The sequence below is a fragment of the Oryzias melastigma genome, linkage group LG1 (assembly GCF_002922805.2).
Source record: "Oryzias melastigma strain HK-1 linkage group LG1, ASM292280v2, whole genome shotgun sequence".
NCBI classification, from domain to species: Eukaryota; Metazoa; Chordata; class Actinopteri; order Beloniformes; family Adrianichthyidae; genus Oryzias; species Oryzias melastigma.
In genome coordinates, this window is record NC_050512.1 from 22,056,925 (window position 1) to 22,080,023 (window position 23,099).

The 23,099-nt window shown below is 36.9% G+C and overlaps 5 protein-coding genes across 8 annotated transcripts; 3 read left to right on the forward strand and 2 right to left on the reverse strand.

The window, feature by feature from the left end:
- The first annotated feature begins 727 nt into the window (after positions 1-727).
- LOC112156921 lies at positions 728-4,860 on the forward strand. Of its 3 annotated transcripts, XM_036213217.1 has the most exons (8): positions 728-925; positions 2,135-2,277; positions 2,979-3,040; positions 3,113-3,226; positions 3,303-3,401; positions 3,472-3,598; positions 3,877-3,896; positions 4,698-4,860. In XM_036213217.1, exons 1-6 carry the CDS (start codon positions 815-817, stop codon positions 3,594-3,596), a joined length of 654 nt encoding a protein of 217 aa, XP_036069110.1. In that variant the 5' UTR covers positions 728-814; the 3' UTR covers positions 3,597-3,598; positions 3,877-3,896; positions 4,698-4,860. The 3 variants fall into 3 exon arrangements, with proteins under 3 accessions (XP_036069110.1, XP_036069113.1, XP_024145053.1); XM_036213220.1 differs by lacking the exon at positions 3,877-3,896; XM_024289285.2 differs by lacking the exons at positions 3,877-3,896; positions 4,698-4,860 and having other exon boundaries at positions 729-925; positions 3,472-3,793.
- A 104-nt stretch (positions 4,861-4,964) lies between these two features.
- On the forward strand, positions 4,965-7,391 carry LOC112156920. Its single transcript, XM_024289284.2, has 6 exons — positions 4,965-5,109; positions 5,174-5,319; positions 5,410-5,471; positions 5,536-5,649; positions 6,055-6,153; positions 7,162-7,391. Exons 1-6 carry the CDS (start codon positions 4,999-5,001, stop codon positions 7,332-7,334), a joined length of 705 nt encoding a protein of 234 aa, XP_024145052.1. The 5' UTR covers positions 4,965-4,998; the 3' UTR covers positions 7,335-7,391.
- A 1,462-nt stretch (positions 7,392-8,853) lies between these two features.
- Positions 8,854-15,206, reverse strand: chic2 (cysteine-rich hydrophobic domain 2). The gene is made up of 6 exons (XM_024289763.1): positions 14,876-15,206; positions 12,884-12,938; positions 12,637-12,792; positions 11,006-11,062; positions 10,868-10,927; positions 8,854-10,787 (listed from the first exon to the last, which is right to left on the reverse strand). The coding sequence occupies exons 1-6, from the start codon at positions 15,004-15,006 to the stop codon at positions 10,737-10,739; spliced, it is 510 nt and encodes a 169-aa protein (XP_024145531.1). The 5' UTR covers positions 15,007-15,206; the 3' UTR covers positions 8,854-10,736.
- Positions 15,207-15,749: 543 nt separating this feature from the next.
- On the forward strand, positions 15,750-17,373 carry rhbdd2 (rhomboid domain containing 2). The gene has a single exon (XM_024289759.2). It carries the CDS (start codon positions 16,096-16,098, stop codon positions 17,077-17,079), a length of 984 nt encoding a protein of 327 aa, XP_024145527.1. The 5' UTR covers positions 15,750-16,095; the 3' UTR covers positions 17,080-17,373.
- On the reverse strand, positions 17,370-22,158 carry LOC112157170 (OCIA domain-containing protein 1). 2 transcript variants are annotated; one of them, XM_024289761.2, is made up of 8 exons: positions 21,974-22,158; positions 21,500-21,584; positions 19,809-19,862; positions 19,686-19,733; positions 19,471-19,600; positions 19,228-19,391; positions 17,602-17,763; positions 17,370-17,528 (listed from the first exon to the last, which is right to left on the reverse strand). In XM_024289761.2, the coding sequence occupies exons 1-8, from the start codon at positions 22,025-22,027 to the stop codon at positions 17,491-17,493; spliced, it is 735 nt and encodes a 244-aa protein (XP_024145529.1). In that variant the 5' UTR covers positions 22,028-22,158; the 3' UTR covers positions 17,370-17,490. The 2 variants fall into 2 exon arrangements, with proteins under 2 accessions (XP_024145529.1, XP_024145528.1); XM_024289760.2 differs by having other exon boundaries at positions 19,686-19,862.
- Positions 22,159-23,099: the final 941 nt, after the last annotated feature.

Sequence of the window (23,099 nt, forward strand, 5' to 3'; positions counted from 1 at the left end):
AATGGGTTTATTTCAAGAAAAAATACTAAAGATGAACTATATTACCAAAAGTATTGGCTCAGCCGTCCAAGTGATCAGAATCAGGTGTCTTAAGAACTTGGTCTGGCCACAAGTGTATGAAATCCGCTCTCAGGAGTTCAGTGAATTCCAGTGTGGATCTGTCATATGAAGCCACCTGAGCAACAAATCCAGTCGTGAAATTTCCTAAATATTCCACAGTCAACAGTCATCATAACAACATGGAAGAGTTTGGGAACAACAACAACAGCTGGAAAAGGAGGACCCTCATTTTATTTAAGTCTATGGGTTAGAATGGGATGGTACTTCAGTTTAAGGCAGGTGAGTGAAAACGTTTGGTAATATATTTGCACCCAAACTTGTTTTTCTGCCACTGTTTACATCTGCAAACCTGATTTTTAGAGCAGAGTTGGTCAGCACAAAGTTCAAACTCCACAAATCAATCTTTGGTTTCATAATGATCAATAGAAAAGTGTTGCTGAGCGTTCCTGCTGTCAGGTTTTGTCTTCATAGCTGTAGAAGCATTTTAAAGTCATTTTTAGTTGGAACTAGTAAGTGTAGTAAAATCTATTGCTTAGTTGATATAAAATAACTAAAAACATGTTTTAAATGCATAACAGCCTCTCCAGTCCATGTGATCGGATCAAGCTCAGAACAGGAGCAAAGTCTGCTCCTTTTCCTCTATTGGCTATGCGTGTGTTTGCTGTGGTTGCATCAGCAGCCTGATGAGTCTGTGGAGACCCGACTGCAGCGCAGAGCAGCTCCAGGAGCAAAGCCCAGAAACAACGATTAGAAGATGAGGTGTGTTGCTGTGCTGTGGCTGAGCCTCCTCTCTCTGGGACGCTCTGCTTCTGAGAGCAGCAGGTGTGACGTTCTGCTGAAACTAATCACCATCAGCAATGAAGAGGTCAGTGCTTTTCCTCTTTCAGCATCAAAACAGTTTCTGAGTCACTTAAAGGAACTTAAAGGAGGCTCAAAAGGATGCTTAACTTCTATGAAAGCTATTAGTTTTTTAAAGTTTGAGCTTTTTTTCAGTCTTGTTGACAATCTTCAATTCGGCTGCACTGCAAAAACAAGCACTTTAAAAATAAGTAAAAAATTCAGTAACGCTTCCTTTTACAGTACAGTACTTCCAGGGTATTTAAATGGTATTTACATGGTACTTTTCTTGTACCTACTGGGTACTTACAGTGTATTTACATAGTACTTTTTAATGGGGACCTGCTCGGTACTTACATGGTACTTACTGTTTAACTATGTGCTGCTATTTGGTTCAAAATTAGTTGCCGCCAGCTTTGTAAACCGTTGACAGTGATTGGTCTACTGGAAAAAAAAGTAAATGAATCTTTAAAGACCCTCTCCGATCATCTTTCGAATTAAAAGTGTTTCCAGAAGTTTTTTAATTCTGATGATGTCATTTTTAGCCAAAAAATTAGAAAAGTAAGTAAGGTCATTAGAACTTTGCCTCTGGGTTGTGGGTGGAGACCATTGATATGGAGCAACCCCGCCCCCCTTCCCCTTACAGTATCTCAGACTTCCACCTTAACATTAGCAGTGCCACAATAGTGGTGAGCAATATTGGAGCTATCCAGGCGTACAGTTCTGATCCAGATCTACTTGTCTGCAAGAGGGAGCTTGTGGTCTGCCCAGTGTATTTTCTACATCACTAATTTAACTTTTTGAAACAGCATTTTTTCATTTGCTCCTGATTCACATCGATTTGAATAAAGAAATACTCCAAAATGTGTTCTTATGGGTAAATCTTTTTAATACATGTCCTCCATTATCAAAAAAAATGCCACAAGAACATGTTAAAAACACATTTCATTGATAGGGTCTTAAAAATATATGATTTTTTTTCTCATCGATTCAGTATTTTTTACTGATTATAATCCAAACATAAAATAATATTCAAGTTCATGTTTCTGTTTTAGATCCAGCATGAATCAAAACTAATGTGGTTTAACTTCTGTATGTGCAAGAACATATTTAAGATTAATTTAAATTGCAACTTTTTCTAAAGTTGGAGAGCTTTCTCCAAGTGTTTTATGTACAGCTTCAGTGTTTTTGTCAGATACTGCATTCCCTGAGCTTCACAGATGTGTGTGTTCCTCAGATGCTGGGTCGATGGCTGTACATCGGGGGCAGCTCCAACATCCCAGGAAGCCGCTCTCTGGCCCACATGATGACCAGCGTCTGGTTGAACCTGACCGCAACTGCCCAAAGCAACGTCCTCAATCTCGTCCAGACGCAGAGGATGTAAACAAAATGGTTTCTTATTGTGCCTGCTTTAGCTTCAAAATGACTTTTTTTTTTTTTTTATATACTAAAACTAGACATTTTCTGCTAAACGGCCACAGAGTTTTGGCAATACAGATTAAATACAGGTGATAGACAATAGCAATAGACATCCCACATACTAGCATTTTCTGTCTGCATCTACACACAAAATTTAAATAAAGAAATGCTTAGGAATGTTTTTTTTTCTAACTTAATTTTCTTTATATATGTCGTCCATCATTACAAAAAGGCCACTAGAACACATTAACCCTCACAGTATGTTGTGTTTGTGTTAAAGTTGACCCTTTTTCAAGTGTGAAAATGAGTCAGTTTTGACCCAAACACAAAATAATAGTTAAAAACACCAAAAACACGATTTTTATCAGTGAGTCTTGTATATAAGACTCTTTGATTTGTTTTATGAAAATATTTCTTAGATAAAAAAAAAACAGAATTTGAAATAAGCAAAACAAATCTGGCTATAGATCAAGATATTGTTGGATTTTTTTGTTGAAATCTAGTAGCCTTTTTTAAGCAAAATCCTACATTTTCTAAAATAAAATATCCAGTTTGCATTAGGTGCTCCATTAAAATTAAAAATTGAAAAAAGTTACATGTTTTTTCAAGTAAATTTTCCAAAAAAAATCTACAATTTTGACATATCTTTTCATTTTTTTCAGGGTTGGCCGATGTTCCAGCATAGCGTTCGATGTGATTTTTGAAAACAGCACAATGGTTATTGGTAAGTAAGAGAGAGAACTTTGTTTTAAACAGTGGATCCTGTCTTTCATTCTGCTCCTCGGTCTGCATGCAGAGAAGCCTTTCTATCTGAAGGAAGTCTATCTGCCCACGGAGTGCTCAGACTGTCTGGTTGCTGCGGAGGAAATTGTTTCTGGGACAGATGAATTTACCAGCCTTCTCATGTTTAGTAAGAAACACGCATTCAATTATTTAATATTCAACCAGTCAGCAGTTTTCTGGTAAACTCTCCTAAACATTTCCAGGCAGGAGCAGGAATGTCCCAGCTGCCGCTCTGGAGATGCTGAGTGATCAAGCAGAGTGTCTTCAGATGGTTCCTCCCATCATTTTAGATCCAAACTCTGGTGAGAACCTCAGCATTTGTGTCCACATACCCTCAGCTGTTGTGTTACTGACTCGTGTGTTCACTTTCAGAAATGTGTCCTGACAACATCCCTCGCTCTGAGGGGCTGAGTGCTCTGAACTCCTTGTTGGAGGCCAAGACCGGACACCGTGTGGCCAGATTCCTGGATGCTGTTTTTGATTTTTTTGTGAACTGAGGGTGGGTTAGTTCTGACTTTACCTCTGCATATGAGTCTGGAAAGAAAAAATGTTTTTTTTCCTGTTTAGATTTAGTTTTAGAAAAATCTCAGGAACATTTGTGATACCTTGTTCTAAATCTTGAAATGTGGGAAAACCACAACGTGTAGTTTTGCTTCAGAAACATTTTTAAGGTCAATAAAAATTTACAAAACAATCTTTTCTGTCTCTTATATTTACTAATCATTCTTCACCTTTTTTTAACTGAGACACCATATCACAATTGTGCTTTATTTGCAGATCTTCAGGAATGGACTTCTGTAAGTAATGTTCTAAGTGACCACAAGAGGGCGACAGAGTGCCGTTGTGGTCATAAAAAGAAAACCGTAAAAAAAAATGTTTTTTTTATTTAGGTCATATTTCAGTGTTTATATTTCTGTTATTTTATCACAATAAAAATCACTAAATTACATTTATTTTTACTCTCTTGTATTGTTATTAAATGTAGAAAAAGGCACTGAAGAGTTCAAAGTATTACGTTTCTCTATCAATCAATAGTGAATGTCAGCTATCTGAAAAATTTAAATATCAAACTTTTGTTTAGTTTCATGACAGATTTGTTTATTTATAGCTTCATAATTATTCCCTTCTGATCAAATGATCTAAACTTGCTCCAATGCCATGTGGACTCACATCCGACCCCTGCAGAGTTTACCCACACTAAAAAAAAACTAATAAGATTTACTTAAGAAAATCCTCGTAAAAAATTGCACTAACAATTATTGATTACATTTTACTGCATTTATGAATATAAACTTAACTTCTTTACTAGAAAATTCTATGTATTTGCATAATATTTGAATTATTATGTAAATATTATGAGGAATAATTAAGTATATATTACTGATGCAAAAAGTTTGTTTTTTCAGTGCATAAATAAACTTAGAGTTCACAAATTTAAAAAAAAATAATATACAACAATATTTGCTGAGTTTTTTTGTGTGTGAGTAAATTTCTCATGTTTATTTAAAGAATAAATAAAACACGTATTAAGCCTGGAGAAACCCTATAACCATTTTTTCTGGGATTCTAAAGTTGATTTTCTTTCTATTTTTTTCTAGGGTTGCTGGAGCCTATCCTGACCACTGTTGGGCGAAGGGGGGGGTATACCCATTACAGGTCGCCAGTCGGTTGCAGGGTTCTTTACTCAGGATTTATACTTTTTTGTTCAATATTTTCACTTTAGTTCTATTTTTTTTAAATAAAAATACTTGTTTAAAACGAGTTCACTTGTTTATTTCCCTTCTCTCTCTACTGACCTTTCCCCCTCTGCAATGAAAAGGTTTCAACACCAAAGCAAACAGTGCTGGATGAGTCTTCTGGCTTTAAAACGTCCGCCACACACAACCTGAGTCAGCCATCATGGAGTTTGTTGCCGTGGCTGCGATCTGTCTGCTGTCTGCTGCACAGTCCGCTCCTGTGAGCAACTGTGAGAGTCTGCTGGAGCGTCTCCCCATCAGAGGGAGGGAGGAGGTAACAGCATCTCAACGGCTCATTTTAGTTTCTCAGTGTTCACAGTGAGTGCTGTCTGTTTTAGATACTTGGAAAATGGGTGCATATAGGAGAGAGCAGCAACTTACCTGGATCTGCGGCGATAACACAGATGTTTGTGGACTCTGTCTGGTTAAGCCTCACAGCAGCTGAGCAGGAGGACGGCATCATGTTTTCTCAGATCCAAAAATCGTAATTTTCATGCCCCTTTTTAAAAAAATTTAAGGTAACCCTTTATTTTTTATGTTCAGTCTGATCTTGTTTTTTGTTTCTTCGTTGAAGATTTGGCATTTGCTCGCATGTCACAACAAATTATACCATTAGAGACAACGGTTTTCACCTGGGTGAGTCACTCTGAACAGACATTCAGATATCAGACATTAAAATAACACTTTTTCAAATCCTCAGAGTATCCCATCAAAGTGACAGCTGTCATGATCCGTACCAGCTGTCCGGACTGTCTTGTTTCTTACTCAAACTTCACCCTTGGAGAGAACGTGTACCACAACCTCCAGCTACTCAGTAAGACGCCAACTTTTGCGCTTTGCTGTGCGTGGCAGTTCTTTCTGCCTCTGTGCAATAAACAAATGCTTCTTTGGGGAAAGGTGAAGGCTGAGGTTCTCTCCAGAAAATGAAATTCTCTCCACGAAACAACACTGTGGCTCTCTGAGCTCAGCCGAGTGCTAGAAACCAAAGTTTAAAAGGACGCTCCACTAATAATCACCAGCTCTGTGGCCTAGTGGTAGAGTGTCCACCACAAGACTGGAAGGTCATGAGATCAAATCCGCAATCGTGTCACACTAAAACTTTCATGCAGCCGAAATGTAAAAATTTAAACATTGGAGCTCCAGTGTTAAAGGGTTAAAACCACAAGATCAGTCGTCTGGGAAACGTTAACCTGTTTTTGACACCGTTTCCGTCTGGCAGGTAGGAGAACTGAAGTCTCTGCTGAGGAAAAGGAAGAGTTTAAAAAGCAGGTCGAGTGTCTGAACCTCCCTCAAGTCACCTTTCTGGATTCAAAGACAGGTAGGAGCCTTTGGTTGTTTTTTAAAGATGATTTTGTTGAATCATTTTTAACTTTCTACAACTTTATTGGAAGGTACATAAGTGAACATTTTCTGTTAGTTCTATATTGGGGTCATTTGGGTCAATTTCTCATTGACCTATGAGAGCCACAAAGTCCACCTTAAAAAAATAGATTTGTATTAATGTTATTATGATGAATACAAATGAACTTTGTGCATTATTAAAGCATAAACATAAAGAGAATGTAGCCATTTTTTTCAAAAAATGAAATATTGATTTTTAATATATATGATTTTTAACAGAGGTTCACATCATGTCCTTTCAAAATAAAAGACACAGCATGTCACATGGGATCATCTCAATGCTGTAAATATAGTAGAACAGCAGGGATTTAAAATAAATACATATATTTTACAGTTTCTGGTGCATCTCTGCCAAAAAATCATAAATCCAACAAATAAAAAAATAAACAGAGCCAATTAGATGACTCTTACTGTATTCTTTTTAACCACAAGGTGCACTCAAAGTCCTTAAATGTGTTCAAATAATTGAAAATCCGCCTTATAATTCGATGCACTTTAACTCTGGTTGTGCTTTCTGACGTCCAATTGATTTTCTGTGGTGCATGGTGCTCAAAAATCTGTCAAAATGCTCCAGTTTGACTTGTGATAGTTTGTGAATAAAGTTTTACTTTGTTTCTCTTGTTTTTTAAAATGAAAACCTTTCTTTTTCTTGGAGGCACATGTGGCTCTGGAGCCTACCCCTATAGTCTTTTTATGGGATGCATGAAGGAAAAAAGGAGTTTCCATACCACTGTTGTTGTGTAGTTCATCTGAAAGTATATTTTTTCACACATAAATAAGCAAAATAGGCAGCAAACAGCATATGTCTGCTTTGCAATAAGTAGATAAGTGTGTTTTTTTGCAATTCCTTGTTTCTGGGGACAGGAATATAACAACCCAAGTAAAAACTCGTCTTATTTCTCTTGTGCTCGTTTCTTCCTCTCAGGACTTTGTCCAGACCCATTTACCTCCCCGAACTCCGAGAGCATCGATGTGACCAAGAACTTGGAAAACTTTGAATTTTCCCAAATGGCCAAAATTCTGACAAGTAGCAAAGCGGTAGAGAAACTGACCGATTTGGTGACTTCGCAGTTACTCGCTCAAGGAAAAGTGAGTTAACGCACCATAGCATTCACAGGAAAAATAAAGAAATCTGAATTAAAGGTTTTGAATAAATTGGTTGTTCTGTATCCTATTTGTTGTACTATTCCTATCAAATAGCTTTATGCTGATTCTTCACACACTTTCACCGATGTATTTAATGTACATTTTTCAATTCAAGGTAAACAACTCTCCTCGATGTTGAAACTTCACCAAGTTTTCCCTGTAAATCTATACAATCCAAATATTTAAACAGTCAGATCTGAACTCCAGGTTGTGAACTTTGCTCGATGAAAAGGAACACAGTGTAGACGTTTTTTTCCTCAAAAACATTTAGTTCAGTCTCCTTAACCGTCTTGAATGAATGAACATCCTTAACAAATGACACAAATTTTTTGGGGAAAAAAAATAAATACATGATAAAAAATGGGGTATGTTGGATTTTTTATAAATGAAAAAATTTGCAAAAGCATAAAAGCCTCATTGGTTTCCCCATTTGAAAGTATATAGTGAAGTTAAATTGAAAAGTCAATTTATTTTGCTCTTGTGCAATCATTGTGTTCAAGCAAGAACTTCTTCAGCTGTAACTCCTGGAGTAAATTATTTAATTACAATCAGAAGCAGAAAAAAATGGGAAAAAAAGATTTAGTCACATTCTCCTGAATTTAAATAAATCCTGTTTGAGTAAATATAAAGTAAATATTTTCCTGGTGTCAGATTAAATACTAGTTGCAGCAGGTATTGTTCTCCCTCCAATTCTCTCATTAATTGTATATATTTTAATATATTCATGTTTATTGATCTTTAGTGCATTTATCTCTCTGATCAGTAGTCATGGGTTACATTAGTATCATATTTGTGCAGAAAAAATAAAATGCAAGAGTTGCTCTTTTCTGGTACAAATATTAGTGTGAGAACATTTCAACTAAAACAATGACTTTCATTAATTCACTTGGATTAAAAACTGATTTAAGTCTATAAATCTGTCACACTTTATGTCTGAGTAAATGGATGTTCTTGTGCCACTTAAAGGAAGTCTTCAGTAATACTTTCACACGTTTTTCCATTTAGCCTGATTGTTTTTTGAGAGAGTTGGATCAGATATTTTGAATTTAGTTGTTCGTTTAGCATTTTAGGAAATGAGAAAGTCAGGTGGTTTTTAATGTTGGCCAGTGCGATGAGCAACTAACTGAAAAAAATATATATATAGTTGTATAGCTGTAGTGAAATAATGTAAAACAATACAAATACACTCTAATAATATTACCATTACCTGTTTAATAATTTTTTTGTTAATTATTTTTTTACTGAAAAATAAGCTGCAAGCTTCAGAATCTGCTGGAATTACATTGATCGTGTTAATGGTTGACAAGTTATGGTAAATAAAAAAAACGTCAACATCGGAGCTCAGATATTAAAGGGTTAATTTTAAAAATTTGCTTTATTTCAAGGAAATTTCAGGGAAAAACAACAAAGTAAAGACAATAAATGGATAATGTAGCTTTCTCGTCAGAAATAAAAATCTATGGCTGCAGAGAAGGATGCCCATAGTAATGTTTATTGGTAGTTTATAACTGTACATACATCTGCTCGAGTCATTTACATGTTTTCCACACACGCGCACAAACGCACTCGCACACAAAGAACTCTCAAGGTTATATAAAAAAAAAGGACTCACGTTCTGTGCAGGAATTATCCAAAAGTCAGATCTACGTTTGTGTCTGCATCCATCATGCACTGATAAATGCATATGGCCTTTGTGCTGTGATTTACAGAGCAGAACACAACAGAGAGTGATAGACACATCATTGACGGATACAAGTGTCTGTGTGGCTTCAGGGGGGCGTGTGCTTCCATCACCGTCTGAAATCTTCATCTCAATCCCCACCCTGGAGTTCAGTTTTGCCTCATGTGATTGTGGACTTGAAGTCTTGCGATGCTACATTTGCTTCTTTTTTTTTTTTTAATCCCCTGAGTGACCCAAAGCGACCATGTTTCCAGTAGAGTTCAGACAGAGGTGTACACCAAAAAATGGCACTTTTGCTATTTCCCATCATGTAAAAAACCAAACCGAGAAATGATTATTTCAACTGAACTGTCAGGGGGGGGGAACAGGGCAGCAGTTCAAAAATGGAAGAATCTTATGTGAAGATGTAAAGCAAAAAAAAAAGTCCAATAACAGCTAAAATTGATGTTAAATAAATAAATGTGTGCATTTGTTGCAATAAATGATAATAGTTGTTGGATTTATCAGAAGGAAGACAAATTAGATTTTTTTTTTTTTTAACATATTTTCAACATTTGCAAAAATTCTGTTAGTAAAAATTTGAATACTCCTCCCTTCAAGTCCAGTTAGATCATTTCTAAAGGGATTCTCTGCATTCCAGACGTCGTTTTCTGCTAAACTAATGAAAAAAGTGGTAGAAAACAAATAAAAACAAAACAAATATGTATTTAATTTTACACTTGAATATATGTAGATCAATTAGAAGAATTTTCTGAAGGAGGGACAACTGTCATCATTGTACCAGATTAATTTATAATATATATATGCAAACAAATGCACAATTCTAAGAAGAATAATCACCTAAAGATGGACCGTCATGGCGAAGGGATATTTTAGAGGAATAACCCTGCTTTAAAGCACAGACCGACTTCATGTCTGATTTGTCAAGTTTGTTTGAAGCCATTTCTCCTCTCACACACATACAACTTGCATACATAAAAAAAGGAAAGAAAACAAAAACAAAACCAGAAAGGGGTTCGTCTCCATCACCAGTGGTTTGCTCGTCTGAATTGAAAAAGTTCCACTGCGTGACAGGAAGCTGAGAGGTAAAAACCCAAACTGCCCGTGAACTGTGCAGCACAGAGACCCTCTCAGACTGGACAGTGCAGTCAGTGTGTGCGATTGTCGCTGGTGTGGGGAGGGGGGGAGCACAGTGACGTGTGCAGAGACGAAGAGAAGGCAAGAGGGTTTTCTGGGCTCAAATGTTCGGATCGGGGTCTAGAGGTGGTCTCCGTCGTTTCGATTTAACTCGTCTTCAAACACAGGTTTGTGTTTTGTTGTTGGCGGAGCAGAAAGTTTGTTTTGTGCCGTGTGCTTAAGTTAGTGAACATTAAAAAAAAAAAAAGGATGAAATCCAGTCGCTGAACGTCCTGCTCCGGTGACAAAGCTGTCCACGACCGTCTTCGTCCTTCAGGCTGGTGTTTGCGCTCGTCGACAGCGAATCAAAACGATTAAAAAAAGTTGAACTTGTAAACAAGGATTTGTGTAACCCATGTGCAAGAATGAGGCCCGGCGAGAAAAGAGAGAGGGGGGCTATGTAAACACAAATACTGGAGTATTTCAGGGGTAGTTACGCTTTATAGCCACTGGGGGCTCCGTGTCAGAGAAGGGCAGCAGTGGAGGCTTCAGCCTTTCTAGTCCGGTCTGAAGATTGGGATCTTAGGTAGGAACTCTATTAGAATAACCTGCAACAGAATCGGAGTTCTTCTTTTATTTGAACAGCTTTGAATTTGTCCAAACATAAAGCGGATTCAAAGATACTCACATATTCCATCATGTTGTTTGTTTCACACTTCCTTTTGCTAAGTTTCCAATGCAAACACAACTGTAAATAGAGAGCAGAGGCCATCAGAACTACTGCTGCGTAACACACACACACAATGAGACGTTCAACAACACACACCTTGTGGTAAAGTCTGCTGTTTTCCCACTCCAAGAGTTTCTCTAGCGATCTTCTCGTCTGGAAGACAAACGTTATTTTTGGTTTATTTCATGTTTGGTGAGAATTTGGTCTGCAGCCCCTCCGTTGTGACTCTTTATCTTAAAAAAATATATATATATATGCTAACACTTTGAATAAATGATGGTTTGTAGTTTGGTGTTATTTTTTTAATTTTTTAGATATTCAACATGTCAGTTAAACTGAGCAAAACAGGTTGTTTATACTGTCAGAGTGGTTTATTATTTAAAATATATTAAATCCCAGATTTCAATCTTCTGTGTTTACATGTAAAAGTTTTTTTATTGGATTCTACACTAATGTTGTCATGGTTACATTCAATTCGGGATGTCCAAATCCGATCATGTGATTGGAAATCTGGTCCGATCAAGTAGTTTCAGACTCGACTGTTATTGGATGTTGTATTGGATTTTAATTTTCTCCTCATTATCATCATCAACACTATACATTTCAATCTTATCATTACAGATTTATACTCTACTAGAAGTTTGCCTGTTATGAACATTTTATTGCCGTAAAGCGCAGCAGAATACAACACTAGTTTGAGTAAGAAAACAGTTCTGTAAAGCTATTGAAATATTCAGATTCCCACTTCTCGACTCAATCAAAGGTTTAAAACTGAGAGCAAGTGTTTCTACTGGTTTGTCTTAATGCAAACAATGACCTTCAAAGGCATTTGAACAGAAAAAAGGTGGGTATTACTTTCTTTTTATATGAGAATTTATCTCTCCGAGCTGCTGAAAAACAGAGCAGTGAGACAGCTGCCAAGGGAGCGTCTACAAAGTGCAAGCTCTGGGAAAAACTGATTAAAAAAGTAATCCATAACCACTCAAACAAATACATGGTTCCATTGACATGAGCCAGTCATAAATATACAATTATATTCAAGCTACAACGACTTTAAAACTTTTTAATTTTTAAAAATGTTTCATGTAAACATGAAGATACTAAAGCGACAGAAACCAAACTTTCTCACATGACTAATTATCTACTTTTACTTGATTGTTCAGTCTACTTCATAGCAGTGCAATTTAAGAGTTAAATGATGAAGAAAGGTTAATAAAATAAAAATATGGGACAAACTGGATCTGTTTTTAGAATGTATTCATTTTGTAAATGTTTTAACAAAAGTATTGGATCAGAACTCTTTATCTGCAGATACTCAAAATAAAAACGAGTCAGAATCAGATGGGAGCCACAAATAATAATCTCTTTATTCAATAGAAAAGTAGAAAAATAATGAAAGTGAGCCAAAATCATAATAATAGCATCTCTGATTTGACTTTCTTATGTTTTTATTTCAAGTAAATCTGCTGCAGAAGGAACTTTTTTGAGGAATTTGTATTTTGAAATTTTATGTTTAACAACTTTTTACTAATAATTCAATTATTCCAAATAATCAAAAGTTTTATTTTAAAAATTAACGGCTAAATTGTGGATTTTTCTGAGGGGGGATTTTGCGGCTCTGGCTGGGTTTTAGTCTGTAATAAAGTGGACCAAATGGGTCAAAGGTCGCAGACTCCTGGTCTAAACAGATTAGGAGTGCAGCCGGGGGTATTAGTGGGTTTCCTCACCCTTTTGCTGAGGCAAATGACGGGCCACAGACTGAAGCCCAGCGTGCAGCAGCAGCACAGGCAGCCACACAGCAGCCACCGCACGTTCACCGGGAGGGTCTTCCTTAGGCAGCTGTTTACTCGGTATATACTGGCTTTGAATTCCTCTGGCGCCACCTTAAGAGGGTCGATAGACACATTTGAGATCAGCCACTGTAGCATCTTTCTGCTGCATTTGTGTTTACAGAAGCTAATTTTATTGACTCACCTTTCCTGTTAGTGCTGAGGGAAATTCTGACTCAAATTTGTTACTTAGTCCAAACCTGGGAGAAGAAAAAGAACAACATGCATCAATCTGAATGTAAACTACGGCTAGAAATGTCCAAGACTGGATTTTTATTGGTTACTATAAATGTGTGAAAATAATGACAAAGAAAACCAGATTTCAAACCAAGAAAGGGTGAACTCTTTCCTAACTAATAAAGGATTACAAACAGCCATTTAAGCCGCTACTTACTGTTTTACACACACCTCCTACTACTTAAAAATCCCCACACGCACATGTACTACAAAAAACACACACACTACAAACACACTACTACTAATACAATTGTTCTCACATTGGTACTAATGCTTGTAAACACTGGTTGACACACGCTGGTACAGTTAATTATTATACATACCAGAAAAAATGCTCACATAAAAAAAAATAATAATTATAAAAAACTAATAATATACATCCTTAGATTTTGTATCCCTCCCTTCAGATTTGTCTAAACTGGAGAATATTGTTGTTTTTCAATGAATATCTAAGGATAAAGTCTGGATTTTTTGTTCCAATTTTAAAATTATTTTAAAATATAATATTGGTTGGAGTTAAACTATAAGGTGATACTGAATCATGAAGGTGTGTTTAATGATCCAAAATGAGTTATTTTAGCTCAAAAACATGAGAACAAACATTTTTAGAAAACCAGTGGAAAAAAAACTTCTGTAAACAAAGTAGTATTGGTAATACGCCTAGCTATTGATCAATAATCCCAAAATATGATCCATATAAAAATAACTTTCTGCGCAACAAAATCTTAATTTATGAAATGCGGGCTTCAGATAAAACAGAAAATAATATTAAACAATGGAGCTGTAAATTTGGTGATTTTAGCTTTTATTCCCTTTAGAAGTATTGGTCAACATTCATTACACCCATTTAAATTCTCCAAAATTCTCTTAAGGGCAATTGTAGTTGCTGTACGAACACAAGGGGTTACTCAATCACGGTGATGATTTAGTTCTGATTCATCACCATTACTACATATCACTCAGTTAAGATCCACTCCAATCGATTGGTGTTTTTAGTGCTTGTCACGTGTTCTTGTTGCATTTTTTTCATGATGGAGGGCTTATATAAAGAAAATTATGTTCCAAGTTGCAAATTTAACTATTTCTTTATTCAAATTGTTGTAAACCACGAGTAGACAAAAAAATATGCTGTTGGAAAAAACCTGCTTCGCTCCATTCAAACACATCCCCTACAGACGACTAGATCCATGTATGTCTTTGTTTTCTTCATCCAAAATGGCATCTGGCTCAAAAATAATCGCTCCAATTTAGCTTTAGATACATTGCAAATGTTAGATTGGGCTTGTGAGGGGCTGTAAGATAGAGGGAGAGATTGTAAATAAAGGGATGATGGGAAATGAGGGAGGCTTACTCTGCGTCAAGAGTCCAGCTGACTTTTAGTGGTTAAATTATACAATAATTTTTTTTATCCCACAAAAAAATGTTGTATTTTGACTCAACAATTTATGATTTAATGTTGTCGCCATGTCTACGTTCTGGAAATAAATCTTACATTTTTTCTGTTGGCCAAACCATGAAAATGTGTAAATTGACTTCTCTCTTTTATCAATGAGCGATTGTAAAAAAAAAATCACAGCTAAAAACCCAAACAAATAATAAGTCCTTCCTAAAGTTTCAAAATTTTCAGCCACTGACGTGACAGTAGCTTAAATAAACTCTTCTTACATTGTGTGATAAATTAAAACAATTTGAATATCTATCTGGTTAAGTTTTGAATGCGAAATCGACATATTTAGCTAACAGTCGCAGTTAGCTTACCAACTTAGCTATGTTAGCTAACAGCTAACAGAGTTAGCACTCACTTCTGGGCAACAGTCGCGGCTACAAATCGTTACCCGACGACAATAAATAAATAAATAAAAATGTCCTCACGACCCCCGACACTTAGCCAGGTTCTTACACAGTGACGTGGCCGGATCCTCGTACCACCACCGGGTCCGGAGCGTACTTGAGAAGCTGCTCCTCTGCGGCCCTGTCCTCGTCCTCCTCTTCCTCCTCCTCTTCGTATATCTCATCAAAGTCCTCCATCATCGCACGGCTCGGCCTCGCACTTCCCGGTAGAGACACCGGGAGAGACACGGTTGCGACAAGCAGCGAGAGCTAACCGGAGAGAAAACCACGAGCGAACAGAAAGGAAAGTCATAAAACAGAGAGAGTGGTTCACATCGTTCCGCGAGCTCCAAAACAAAACATCAACATCCGCCGCAGTAACCGTACGACACCGGAAGAGGGACGGATCCATCTCTACATCGATTTGTTTAATTTTCAGAGTTCAAATGATCAAAATATGGAAAACAGTTTAGATTAAATATAGAAATGTTTTGTGTCAATAAACAACTACTTTCAAAAGTATTTTTATTACTGTTTAAGCATCATATAAAGATTTTTCTATTGTGGAAAAAAATGTGTTTCTCCAGAATCTGTTTCTGAAACAAAAATAAACTGACAATAACAAAGTTTTTTACTATCATAATTTTTATTTTCACTGAAAACTTAAAAAAATATATGCATTACAAAATTAGATTTTATTAATGGTACATTTAAAAAGTTCTTTTTTAAAATGAAACATTATTAAAGATAATCAATCTCTTTTGCAACTTGTAAGAACTGCCTTTGTTCAGATTATTTTAAAATTTTAACTTCATTGTTCTATTTTCAGTTAATTATTTTGTCAAAATAATTTTTTTCTAATTTGATTTATTTAAAGAAAATATTCAAACATATATGTATACTACACTTTGCATTTTAAATGTTGTCAGAAAAAACATTGTAAAGATTGTGTAACTTGACCTCCGGAACTAGGTGGCAGCACTGAGCTAAGAAGACCTTAATCTGCTTTAAACTTGGTAGTAGAGGAAGACGGTTCACCAAATGAACCCGGTTAAACCAGGAAAAACGACCGAATTTTGGTGACATTTTTATGCGTTTGGCTTTAAACTTTTTTTTTTTTTTGGTTAAAATCTGTTAAATTTTTCCTCCTGGGGTTAAAAGAATAACATTATCTAACGGTTCAAAGCAATCTGGTTATTCTTGTGACTTCCTGTTCCGGGAGTGCGGATGCTGAACTTCTTATTTGGTAAACTCTAGTACTAGACATTAGCTCGGTTTATTTACCACACAATGAAGCTAAACGAATATCTGAAGATGGTTTTAGGTGTTTTTAAAGACTGTGTTCCTGCGATGACGTGCGGGGGCGTGGTCGTGGTTCTGTTGTCGTGCGTTTTGTTCGCCATCCAAACATCCTTCAGCCTCTCAGACGGCATCTTCAGCCTGGGCGCAGCTGTTCTCCAGAGCGGACGCGTCCACGTCCTCGTGGTGTTTCCGTTCTACCACCGGACAGCGGCGCAGCTTCTCCTCAACGCCGCGGCGGTGCTGTTTCTGTGCGGCGGCGCGGAGAAAGGAGTCGGGACGATCCGCTTTCTGCTCCTCTTCCTGCTGCTGTCCGCCACCACCGGGCTGCTTTACAGCTTCCTGGATCTCCTGCAGGACGCCAACATGCGGAGCCCCGCTGATGGTTCGATCCCCGTGACTCTCAGTTGCGTGGCTGTGACAGCCGCGCGCTCCAAGATGCCCAGAAGCTTCATGTGTGGGCTCAGCTTCCCAACGATGGCTCTGCCCTTCGCGCTCCTCGTGGTCTGCACCGCCCTCATCCCCCGCAGCGTGCTGCCCTGCAACGTCATCGCCGTCCTGGTCGGGCTGGCGTTTGGCGCCGGCTGGTTCTCCCTGCTGGACATGTCCGAGGCCAGAGCTGCAGTCCTGGAGAAGGTCATCCCCTTCAGGTTCCTGAAAACCATCAGGGGAGTCACCTTCGTCCCTGCATCTGTGGAGGAGAGGAGGAAGACTCTGCTCCCACAAATCAACCCCAGTCCTGGATCCTACCCGGTCCAGAGTTATGCTCCACTGTCCAGCGTTGGTAGTACCCATGCAACACCAACTATGCATGAAGGCTGGCAGAACTTTGGCCCCTTCGGTGGGTCCGGGCACGCACCAGGGCACGCACCAGCATCCGGTGGACACAGTCATGGACACGATCATGGACATAATCATGGACACAGTCATGGACACTTTGGTCAAAGCTGCAACCACAGTCACGGTCTGCATTAGTAACTGATATTTACTGAAGATTCTACTATAAAAGCTTTTTTATTTTGCTCTTTCCAATGACTGATTTTATACTGCAGCTTTTTTACTTTCCCTGTAGGGAGTTGCGTGTTTTGTAACTGTTTTCTATGACCTCTAACTGCGGAAATGTCATCAGTAAACCCTAAAGTATCTGCTGTAATAGTTAAGATGTTTCTCTGAATGTAAACAAATGTCTCATTTTGTATCAAAGTATTTTTTTAACCTGCAGATCTTAAATGTTTGCAAGTTTCTTTGAATAGATTGTGACAGAATTCAGTCCAACTGTTTCTTTTTAATTCACACAGACTGAAAAAGCTAAATGACAAGCGGAAACAGAAGCAGCTCCTCCTGCTGCAAAGACACAACAAAAGCCTCAAACGTTCCAGTCTGCTCTCATTCTTCCCAGGCGTCTCCGTAGACGTTCTTTTTCACTGAAAGGAAAAACAAGAAGAAGTCGATTCGGTCTTTCACAGATGAAGAGTCTCCCGCAAAGCCACTGCTCACCCTGCTTATTCGGTCGCGCCGGTTCCTCCTTCTGGGACGTTTTGATCATGGTGTCCGCTTTCTGAATGAGCGTGACCTCGTAGTTCTCCCTGTTTTTGAGCCTCAGGTCCTCATAGAGGACAGACTTCCTCTGTGGCTCCTCCTCGTCCACGTACGACTGAACTGGGAGGGACCAGAACAAACATTTGAGTACGCTCTACAAACTGCTGCAACAATAAACCAGACACTGTACAGACTCTGGAGGACACTTTATTTGGTCCAGGATGCTGCTTTTTTTTACAAAATAAACAGTTAAATTGGACAGAAAGGCCGGACGAGGAGCAGATATGTTCAGTGTTTTGGTAATCCACATCTAAAGAGAAATAAATAACATGAAATCTGGACTTTTGAATTACATTAATATTTATATTTTTTAAACCTAAACGTTTTTGTGATTTTTTATTTCCAAACTGTGGCTTTTGTTTTAATTTTAGTGCATTAGTGGGTTGATGTCCCTCAGGGAAGAATGCAAACTTAAAGAAATGATGCGTTCGTGTGCTGTTGGAATGCTCGGTAAAATGACTGACTCAGAAAATGCACAAAAATGTCAGAAAAATGTAAAAATCTTCAACACCACAAGAATGCAAAATAACTTTCTGCACCTAAAAGGTCAAATTATATTTAATGCATCACTTATGTGTAGACACCAGAATTACAGAGAGAATTAAAAAATTACTAGGGATTATTAATATGATTAATCCCAGATTTACGGACGGAACCTGAAGTATCCCTTATGGTTTGAAAAAACTTTATTTTAACTAGCGACCCCAACAGTTGCAATTTTTCCTGTATTGAGCTTCAATAAATGCTTTTCTTACAATTCTGAACACTTTTGAATTAAGGTAAGTTGTATAATTCTGGTGATGTCAGGCAGCCTCTTGTCTGCATGCAGGTCCCTCTCATTAGATTTAGCTCTGTTAACAGAAGCATGAATGAAAAACATGAATCTAAAAAAGCTATTCTAGATTTCACCAGAAGATGGCAGCAGAGCTGCAATTTTTTGGTGTCATTTGGAATTTGTATGAATTTTTTTGCATTTTGTTTCATTTCACAGGCATGGAAATGGCGCCATATGTTTATCACTGTTTTATAAAACTAATTAACCTGCATCTCAGTATAGTAACAACCAACATTCATAAGAAGTCCTCAGGAGTTTTCAACACAAAGGTGCTGCACTTTCAGGGTTGGATGTTTAGTCTGATGCCGATTTTAAAATCCTGTATACTCACTAGAGTATTTTTGATGTTTTGTTGTAATATCTATTTTTCCAAATGACTTCAAGTTGTTTTAGCTTCTTTTCCTTTACAGCAGCTCTATAATATTCAGCATGGCTTTCAAACATGAAAGTCAGAGTAATTCTGTAAACATATAATTAATGCTATATATAAGGAATTGAAAATAAGTGTCATAATCTATTTTTAATAGTTTATTTTTGCACTCTTAAAGTTAAAGAATGCTTGACTATAAAGTCAGTCTTCAAATATATTGGCTTTGTGAAATTTGTCTCCCACTGTGTAAATCGTTTGGACACGCCTCCTCAGTTCACACAATGTTACACAATGTTATGTTTGAGGGTTTTTGCGCTACCTGGAGCGCTGAAGTCGTCCATCCTTCCCATTTGCTCAGGAGGATCCAGACTATATCCGTAATCTTTGGAGGAGGAGACGGAGCCAGGGGCCTCGGCGGCCTGGAACATGGTACCAAACGACTGAGAGTCCGGGTCACTCAGCTCTGACTGAGCGGCACCAGATCTACGAGACAAACAAAAGCAAAATGAGGCTGTGAAACCACAAAAATGGAGCTTCTGTTGTCGGTTTGTTCCGCACTCACACATGTGGAGGCATCCCTGATCTCTGTCTGAGGATTTCCCCCAAAGGAGAGTTCTCCAGCCGCTTGAACTTCTCCTGACACGTCTTCATGTAGGACATTTTCCCAGCCAGGTAGCCACAGAAGCCGGCGACTTTGGGACAAAAACAAGCTCAGAAGCTTCAGTACAGTTTGAACATGAAAGAATACTTCCTTGGATTGAGCAGAAATGAACTCACAGGCAACTTTAGGTAGAGATCCAAACCTCGGCGACGCAGACAGAGTCCCTGCAGGTTTGAACAAGTCTGTGTCAACTTGAGATTGATCAGATCTAAAGCATAAATCTGCAGAAATCACTTTACCTCTGGAGACTAAGGCTTGAGTGACGGCCATGCCGATCACAGAGAAGGGCACCGCTATGAAGAAAAATGCCAACAAACATGAAAACAGTGGTTTTCCATCTGTGTGTGTGACCGAACCAGAACTCTGAACAAAATCCTCATCTTTAGAGAAACAAAGCAAAACCAATTTAAATTTGATTCATGAGTTTAGAATGGATTCTGTCTCAAATTTGAGTAAACTTTCATTCAAAAACCACACGTATTTACAGTCAAGAAAAGGATTTAATCTGAACAAAAAAAAGTCAACACTTCATTAATAAAACTACAAATTCTTGGATTTTTAATAAAAAAAGCAGTTTCTTTAAACTAAAAATGTATCAGCTGATCTTATAAAATAGTGTTGCATTTTGTGACCAATTGTGAATTCAATTTGCTAAAATTTTTGACTAAATCACATACAAAAGATCATTTAATGCAAAAATATATTAAAGATCAAAATGACTAAAAAAGTTAAACAATTAGATTCACATTTAAAACAAAATTCCAGAAATCAAAATGTAAAAACAAAACAAAATGAATTGAAAAAATAAATAAATAAAAAGGAAACATCTCAGAAAACAAAAGTAATTTGTAGAAATCAAGATATAATGTTAAAAAATTAAACGGAAATAAAAAAAAAATGGAAAAGGCAGGTATTATGAGTCACAACTGATTAGATGTTGATATTTTTTTACCTCTTCAACTGGGAGTTTTTTTGGCATGGAAATGTCTTTGTGTTTGTTGTCCAACAACTGATATTTAGAGCTAAACAACCTTTTCAATAATGTCGATCTGGAGTGATTGAATATGTGAATTTGTCTTTAGAGCACAGAAAATTAAATAATTTGAAAGTGCATTTTATTGTAAAAACGTCACCATTTTGATTTTAAAATTGATTTGAATCTGAATTAAACAGGTTCTATGAAAGTTTTTTTGTTTGTCGACACTATTATTTAAATGTGTTTAGTTTATATTCCAGCACATAAGCTGCAGTTTTGATTTTGTGACTTTTTATGTCAGTTTTTTCCCCTTGTGGATTCATGTTGAGCCCTTAAGACGAGCTAACTAACCTTAAACCACAAAGACTAAAGTAACTCAAACAAGTATTATTACAATAACCTTTGTTAAAAAGCCCTTAACACTTTGCATCCCTTTGTTTTTTTCTTCATTTCCTGTCTATATATTTTTTATTATTTGTGTCAATGCAAACAGTTTCTCACTAAGATCCTCGAGAACGCTTTATTCTGTAGGTCAGATCGCTTAAGCTCAGGGGTCTTTAACCTTCAAAACTAAGAGAGACATTTTGCGTCAGTTTATTCCTGAGAAAAACACAACAAGAGCTGCAAAGTCACAGCTTAGAAAAATAACATTTGTGGCCATTAAGACTTTAATTTATAAAATGTTGCTTGTAAATTGTTACAATCATTTAATTATAAATAACAGCGTTATGTTTCTTTTTTAGTAGTCATCATGATCTTTACAATGTTTTTGCATTGAGGGATTTGTTGATTTCTCTGGGTCACCACACAAATCTTATTTTGAAGTGTATAAAATTACATTAACGACCATTATTTGTCCTTTATGTTTACAGCTATTAAATATTGTGTCAAAATAAAAGCTTTTTTTTCTTCTGAGACCACAGGCCAGTATTTACCTTAGCAATGGGAACTTACATCTATAAAAGAAGCTCTCCTGGTTGCATTCTTTCAGCACTCTCCTCTCGTCTATCGTGGGGATGTAGTCCACACCAAGTTGTGCCTGCAGGTTTACACAAATGTCAACAATAACATTATTTATCAACTCAATACCACACTTCTTTTGATTTATAGAGCTCTAAAGCTGTTTGTAAAATATTTCCTGTTAAAAAAAATCCAAGTATTTTACTAAGCTATTTTTATGGCATTTTTACACACATTAAACACTTTTTATGATCTCAATTTAAGGACATTTTGTTATTTCGAGTTAATACACAAATTAAAATATCAAAAACATACAAATCAAATGTTTAATTAATTCCTGCTATGAAATATTGTCTTTCACGTGCACTTTAATCTCGCCACACCCCCTTCATGATCAGATTAGCAAAGCTAGCTAGCGTTAGCTTCCACGTTATCGCTTCAGATTTAAAGCATAAATTGTGGGTTTACCGGAGCTACTGTGCGCCGCTGCTCCTCCGGGAAACCTGTAGAGGTCGACGACATGCTGACAGCAACGCCGGAACCCAACTTTGACTTCAAAACATGTAGTTTAAGACGTTTAAAGACGCTGACTATTTAATGTTTGGTACAATGTCATTGCTCCGGGCAACTCATATGACCCGGAAGTTATTGTGCGTTACCCAATATTAATAAAAATGTTGCATTATATCATTGCTCATTGATAGTGAACTCACTATTAAAAAAATAAGAAGAAACTCAAAATACCACAATTCATTGTTTCCCCGTAAAAATGTACATTAAAAAAGACTTAATTTTAAATTTTTACTTTGAAAGGTCAAAAGTGATGCAATATAAAATAGTGACTACCGCCCTCTAGTGGACACAAACAGACTGACAACAACACTAGTTTTTGCACATTTTGCACGTTTTTACATTAAACATATTCCTATAATACTGAATCGCAAAATTATTAAAAGCTATGTAAAGCTATTTTTCAAAGCTAAAAAAATAAAATGTGCACAGTAAAAACATTACTGAAATTAAAAAAATGTTTTAAAGGTTTTGGATATGAAAACCTCAAATTTAAATAATAGCCTACATTTATTATTATTTTAGAAATCAAATTCTAAAAGCAGAGCTGATGTATCAACAACACAACGCACCTAAATTCACCTTGCTTTTATAGTTTATGGATTTAGTCTTTCATATGATAATTTAAATCACTTATAATAATATCAAGGATCAATTGAGATCCCGCTGCAGCATTTTTTTTTTACTGTTGAACCATCAGTTTTGATTGGGTTAGATTTTTTGTACAGTCATTCTGTTAGAAATTCTTTGGATGGATTTGAGATGATTGTCTTAGTGCTAGGCCCTGCGACAGACTGGCGACCTGTCCAGGGTGAACCCCGCCTTCGCCCATCAGTAGCCGGGATAGGCTCCGGCACCCCCGCGACCCCGAAAGGGAAGAAGCGGTCAAGAAGATGGATGGATGGATGGATGGATGGATGTCTTAGTGCTCTAATTTTCACACAATTTTAACAGTTTGATAGGTACTGCTGCTGTAAAATCCTAATAAATACATCCAAATTCCACACATCTAGATTTAATAGAT